This window comes from Scardinius erythrophthalmus (genome assembly GCF_964197995.2).
Source record: "Scardinius erythrophthalmus genome assembly, chromosome: 18".
Taxonomy (NCBI): Eukaryota; Metazoa; Chordata; class Actinopteri; order Cypriniformes; family Leuciscidae; genus Scardinius; species Scardinius erythrophthalmus.
The window spans coordinates 1307560-1314377 of record NC_138238.1 but is presented as its reverse complement, the minus strand read 5'-3'; the positions used below and the strand labels follow the sequence as shown (position 1 = coordinate 1314377).

General features: G+C 38.3%; 1 protein-coding gene across 1 annotated transcript in view; it reads right to left on the bottom strand.

The window, feature by feature from the left end:
• Positions 1-592: 592 nt before the first annotated feature.
• The window catches only part of LOC308706480 (uncharacterized protein), a 17029-nt gene continuing 10803 nt past the window's right edge, over positions 593-6818 (bottom strand). The window contains exons 8-13 of the mRNA XM_081392157.1: positions 6673-6756; positions 6467-6583; positions 4311-4384; positions 3359-3403; positions 3227-3271; positions 593-886 (exon numbers count right to left, since the gene is read on the bottom strand). Of these exons, the coding sequence (XP_081248283.1) occupies positions 808-886; positions 3227-3271; positions 3359-3403; positions 4311-4384; positions 6467-6583; positions 6673-6756 (444 nt within the window). The 3' untranslated portion in view covers positions 593-807. The remainder of the gene's footprint in view (positions 887-3226; positions 3272-3358; positions 3404-4310; positions 4385-6466; positions 6584-6672; positions 6757-6818) is intronic.

Here is a 6818-nt window from a genome sequence, read left to right as displayed (position 1 = left end):
TGTGTGTGTGTGTGTGTGTGTGTGTGTGTGTGTTTGAGTGTGTGTGTGAGTCTTTGAGTGAGTGTATTTGTGTGTGTGTGTGTGAGTGAGTGAGTGAGTGAGTGAGTGAGTGAGTGAGTGAGTGAGTGAGTGAGTGAGTGAGTGAGTGTGAGTCTTTGAGTGAGTGTGTGTGTGTGTGTGTGTGTGTGTGTGTGTGTGTGTGTGTTTGAGTGTGTGTGTGAGTCTTTGAGTGAGTGTATTTGTGTGAGTGTGTGTTTGAGTATTTGTGTGTGTGAGTGAGTGAGTGTGTTTGAGTGAGTGAGTGAGTGTGAGTCTTTGAGTGAGTGTGTGTGTGTGTGTGTGTGTGTGTGTGTGTGTGTGTGTGTGTGTGTGTGTGTGTGTGTGTGAGAGAGAATGTGTGTTTGTGTTTGTGCAAAGTTTGTGCAAAAGTGTTCCAGAACGAGTCTGAATGTTCCAGTCCTGTCAGACACATTTCTGCACACGCCTCGAGTTTCTCCTTTAGAGTGTTACTGTATCTGAACAGAACACTACTGTACTTCTCACTGCAGACTGACATCAGTATATACTGTACACTGCAATTAGACACATCTATGCATTTCAAAATGTTTTTATTTCTGAATGTGCAATAGAGATAATATTAATATTCAGTGTGTAATCAGTGCTTTATAATATCAAACTTTCATAATCATTTTATTTTTAAAATTTTGAAGCATAGTGAACTTTTGAAACAGTTTAGCGGTGTGAAGTGAACGATTACAGTGATGTGAACATGAGTATCAGTGATCATCCGTGTGTGTGTGTGTGTGTTTATCCCAGAGACAGATACTTCCTCTGCAGTGAGCGCTGTCTCACTCCCAAACACCCGTCTCTCTTCTTCAGCGCACTCCTACAGAGAGACAGATCCTCATCATGAGTGTGAACACACTTTAGGCCCGTTCACACTGAGAACGAGAACTGTATCAGCATCCGATATCACTCCGTTTATATTCATAATAAAAAAAAACCGTTTGAATGTCCGCTGCGATATCTTGTACTTTAACAGTTCAGGGGTTTTCCGTGCCATCTATCAGTTGCGTCTTCCTTCACAAGTTTGAGTCCTTTCAATATAAAAGTCTTCTCTACTGACTGACTCACTCATAAAGACTTTGTCTCCATCTAATGGCGAAATAATGTGTGTAACTTCTGTTGCTGTTTACGATCAAGGACTATTTTTTCCAGCGGAAGGAAGGCTTTTAGTGATTTTACTTCATGAAACTAGCATAGATACATATTTTTCGGCTTTAATATTTGTATTGTGTGGTAACAGTTTTATAAAAGCAATAAGGTACTCGCAGAGGCGCCGCAATAGGGCAGGCAAGCCAGGCAATTGCCTGGGGCCCCACATTTTAAGGGGGCCCCCCGAGGGCTGATCATTCAAATAATCAGGAATGTTAATATAAAGCCGCAGCGACAGCTCTGCATCCCCCCTAATGGGGCCCCTTTCTCGTTACGCTGGTTATGCTTTTAACATCTCGCCTCAGCCGCCTTTTTCAAACCGGAGCAGCGATTCGCGGGTATGTAGAAAATCCATGATTCGATTTGTTAAACACGAAGAGGACTTATCCGTCTGGCAGGGCACTGCATGAGGCGGCAACGCGATTACTTGCACTTTGCTATAAACAGTGGAAATGACTAAAAAAATACTATATTTTTGTCCATACAGAAAAGAATGATGCATCAGTCGCAACTACTTTTACTTGTGTAAACTCACAATAACAAGTCAACGTTGTGCTTTCGTAAAATAAAATAAACAATCAGGGCGCGCTTTCGTGGTCTCCGTGAACTGGAGCGTGTCTCAAAAATAAACAGAAACACGGCGTAGTAGCCTCACATAGCCTACATGATATATGGATATGTCCACTTTTAAACGAAAAAATTTGAATGGAAAGCAATTATCATCTGATTATGTAATCCGTATGGTATGAAAGATGAATTTCTTTCTAAAGGCACATGCACTTTACAGCAGAAATGAATGAAGATATGTTTGCAGCACGCGGAAAATAACAGCAACATTTTGTCACATTTAGCTTCAAACAATGTTTAAAAAACTGGTAGGCCTATGAATTTTTGGTATGTCACTTTTTAGCACATTTACAACAATATTTGTCAACTTAGAGATATTTTAAATAGTTAAATCTAAATATTAAATGTTATACCTAAATGTTACATTTAAATGCTGAATCTAAATCTGAATCTAAATCTAAATATTGAATCTAAATGTTACGAGTGAAACTAAATATTTAACTAATATACAAATTTAAAATGCCGGTAACTGGAAGTGCCAAAATAAAAGCTCGAGGAGGTCGAAATCACTAATTTAGAATAAATTAAAATGCCTCGTTATGTAAGACATATTTAGCCTGCTTTTGCGGCGAGATTTATGCATGCGCTTGGGCGCAGCATGTATTCCTCCATTCACCCAGTATTTAGCAGAAATTAATATAAACGTGCTATTAGTATTAGTAGAAAAAAATACTAATAGCTTTAAAAAACAATTTAATTATTAACTAAAAAAATAAATAAGATTAAATTAAGATGTTAACTATATATTTCTATTTAGCATTGTTCCACCACGTAATTTAAATTACTGTTTTAAGGTGACAATCTGTTACACGTTAGAAGATTTACTGTATCTTGAAGATTGTTGAATTGCATCTTCTGTTATAAAGATGAAGATTGACCTTTCGTTAATTAAAAAAATAAACGTTGTAAAAATTAAACAAATGCTCTTTTAGATGTTTTGTGTAGATGTATTAAGATGTATTAACAAAACAAATCTATTCTAAAGTGTATATATTATATATTACCACAGGAGCCTGATGATACATCTCACTGTCCTTTAGGCATGGCCATCTCGACTAGCCTACCGCACACGCACGCACGTAGTGTATAAAACATATATAAAATACATATATATTAAAAAAAGGGCCTCATTGATTAATTTTGCCTGGGGCCCCCACACAGTGTTGGTTCGCCTCTGGGTACTCGAGGCTAGTGCTGTATCGTGGATAAATCACGGCTAACTGACTCCGCTTCACGTCGAGCCGAACAACGCCCTTCAGTCGCGACTCGTGACTAATTCACGATACAAGCACAGCCTCGAGTACCTTGCAGCACTTTCTGCATAATGTTGACGTCTGAAGCGATGTTTAGTTGAGTTTGTGTGATGAAGTGCTGAAGGACTCACTGAGAGGAACAGACTGTGTTCTGACTGAGACGCGACTGCAGGATCCTACAGGAGAGAAACAGACGATCAGATCAATCAGGAGTTCATGTGTCGAAGCAAGGAAAGCCATCTCGTGCTCGACGCGTTTCATACCTCGCCGGAGAGCTCTTGGGAATCACAGGCGACTTTATTGTGTGCCTGATAACAAATACAATCATCATCATCATCAGCAGCAGCAGCATAAAGAGGGAGATCATATTCATGTGTCTGACGCATTACAAGCGTCCAACTGGGATTATTTTTTATCTTTATTTTATTTAATATAAGCCACTGTATTTCCTCCAATTATATTATTCTTTTACAAATATCACACATTGCGGTGCAAACATCGGAGAACACATCAGGATTCAAAGTTTATGCCTGGAAATAAGAATTTGTGCTCATGATATTAACTGAAAACATTGTATTAACTTTGCAAAAGGTCCTAATTTGTTGACATTAACTAACAATGAACAATTCTTCTAAAGCATTTATTAATCTTAAATATAAAAATGTTATCTGTTCATATTATTTAATAGGCCTGATCTGACATGAACTAACAATGAACAGTTGTAAATAATGATCTAACATTAATAAATACTGTAACAAATGTAGTGCACATTGCTGGTTAATGTTCGTTCATGCATTAAGAAATGGGACCTTATTGTAAAGTCTTACCTCATTTTCAGTCTCAGACTGTTTGTGTGAATTTTATTGTTATAATTATACATTTAAAATATAGCCTGTGTGTTTATATCAAATATATGGCATAAGATACTGATTTAAAGAGATAGTTCACCCCAAAATTAAAATTCTGTCATTGTTTACTCACCCTCAAGTTGCTCCAAACCTGTATGATGCTGAACACAGAAGAAGATATTTTGAAGAATGAAACTTGCAAAGGTTTGGAGCAAAATGAGGATGAGTAAATGATAGAGTTTGTTGTTTGGGTGCACTATCCCTTTAAAAGAAGAGTTGTAAAAGTGTGTTCTCAAATCCTGTAAAACTTTAAACAAACTGTGTCAGTTGTGTCATCAGATCAGATGATATCCAGGCTGATTCTCACCTTTGACCTTTCCTGTCCAGAGTCTTCTGAGTGGCCGAGGACAGAGTCCGTGTGTTTCCAGCACTGTCTGTCTTCTGGTCAGAAGGAAGTGATGTCAGTGAGCAGTGTTGGGGGAAACGCATTAGAAGTAACTTGAGTTATGTAATCAGATTACTTTTTTCAAGTAACTAGTAAAGTAACGCATTCATTTTAAATTTACAACAAAATATCTGAGTTACTTTTTCACATAATCTTTAAACCGTTTCACTGATTGATGGCAGCTCTCCTGTCCCCATGCTGAGAGATATGGTAAGTTCACAGGCATTGTGTTCGCTGGGTAAAATGATGGTTATTGTAGTTTTAGAATAAATGTGAGCAGCCATTTACTCATCTCATCTCAAATAACAGATTCAGCATTACTCAAAATTAATAAAAACAGTGAAATGCAATCTCAGAATATTACGCAAACCACAAATATACTTTATGTATTGAATCTCACTTTATTACCCAGTGCCTTTGATGCTGACCTTCAGTGATCCACTTCAACACAACAATAAACAAAAATGACTTTAGATAAATATCACATTTGTGTTTCATTTTTATTTATTTTTTTATTGCTGAAGTGAGTGTTGAACTTTCTTCTCTTGCATCCTATTCTTCTTCAGTCCAGAGAGGATAAACCGCTGAAAAGGTTTTATTTTAACTGCGCCCTCTAGTGTACACTTACAGCTTCCAGAAGAGAGATGTGCTCCTACAGTCTCACATTCACATCCAGACTCAAACACATCTGTGCATTCACTGAATGAGCACTGAGCCACTGTACGTCCGACTGATTACACTGTATTTTATTTTGCATTCTCCTTTTTATTCTAACCTGAACTCAAATGGCACTGAGAATTGTGTAAGAGAGATGAAGCCCTGCTGACGGCCTGGGTCTGTGGTGGAGGAGTGAGTCTGACGTGATTAAACTCGAGGTTCTGTGATCGACTGCATTCCTAAAGCTTCCCAACAAATGGGGTTTTTGGGGTTTGGACTGATGGGGCAGTGAACCCGAGGTCAGTCCTAGAGCTCCTCCTGTCTGATCTTAGGGGAAATTCGGGTCCATCGGAGATGTCCAATAGATTTCTGAGGTGCGCCGAAAGAACCCCACAGACACAGTGTAATCACCATGGGGAAATCCCACAGTAAAACTGGGAGTTGTGAAAAATATGATACACCGGTGTTTTGCCAGATGAGAAGTTCATCTATGTATCATCTTTTAATTCATTTTATAACCGTATCATATATCTCTTTTAATTTCTTTTATAACTGTTTTAATTTTCCTTGCATTTATTTTGTGATTAAATTCCTTTCTGTAAAGCACATAGTGTTTGAAATGTGCTATATAAATAAACTTGCCTGAACTTGCGTATTGCTGAAGTAAGAGTTGAACTTTCTTCTCTTGCATCCTATTCTTCTTCAGTCCAGAGAGGCTAAACCGCTGAAAAGCTTTTTATTTAACTGCGCCCTCTAGTGTACATAATAATCTGCATTTCCTTCAGCCTGAGTCTGACTCCGTTCACTTCTGGTGTGAAGAGTGAACAATAAAAAAGGTAATTGCAACATTTTAATCTCACAATTCTGACTTTATATCTCAGAATTACGTGACATAAAGTCGCAATTGTGTATTATTAAGTCAGAATTATGAGATATAAACTCGCAATTGCGAGAAATATACTTGAAATTCTGACTTTTTTTCCTCAGAATTGCATGTTTATATCTCGCAATTCTGACTTTATAATACACAATTGCGACTTTATTTCACGCAATTCTGACTTTATATCTCGAAATTCTGAAAAATAAAGTCAGAATTGTGGGATATAAACTCGCAATTGTGAGATAAAAAGTCGCAATTATCTTTTAAAATGTTTTATTTTGTGGCGGAAACAAGCTTCCATAGAACGGCCTTTACATGTGCCAAAAAAATGACTTTTTGTTGTTATTAAAAAGCAAGCCCGGCCCAGGCGAGAAAAAGTAATGCAAAAGTAATATAACGTATTACTTTCCATAAAAAGTAACTAATGCAATTAGTTACATATTTAAAAAATAATGCAATATTGTAATGCATTCCTTTTAATAGCAACTTTCCCCAACACTGACTGTGTGAGTGTGTGTGTGTGTGTGTGTGTGTACAGTACCATCTCTCTGAGTGTCCTCTCTCTGCGTCTCTCTCTGTCCTGTTGCATCAGATGAAGTCTGTCTCTTAGAGGCCACATGAAGAAGATCTGATGGACGTCGTGCAGTGCGGATCGCAGCTGTGACACACCAGACAGATGCGGAGGATAACCATCACACATGAGCAGAGCAGAGCTGTGTGTGACGCAGAGGTGTGTGTGTGTGTTACCTGCGCTGTGACGCGCTGCTGCAGTGTCAGATCCTGAGGGGAGACGGAGCCGGTCTTCAGCTGGTGGACGAACGCTCTGGAGTCCTGAGGCACACACACACACACACTGACTGACGGATGTTCAGGAAGTATTAGTGTCTGAGCAT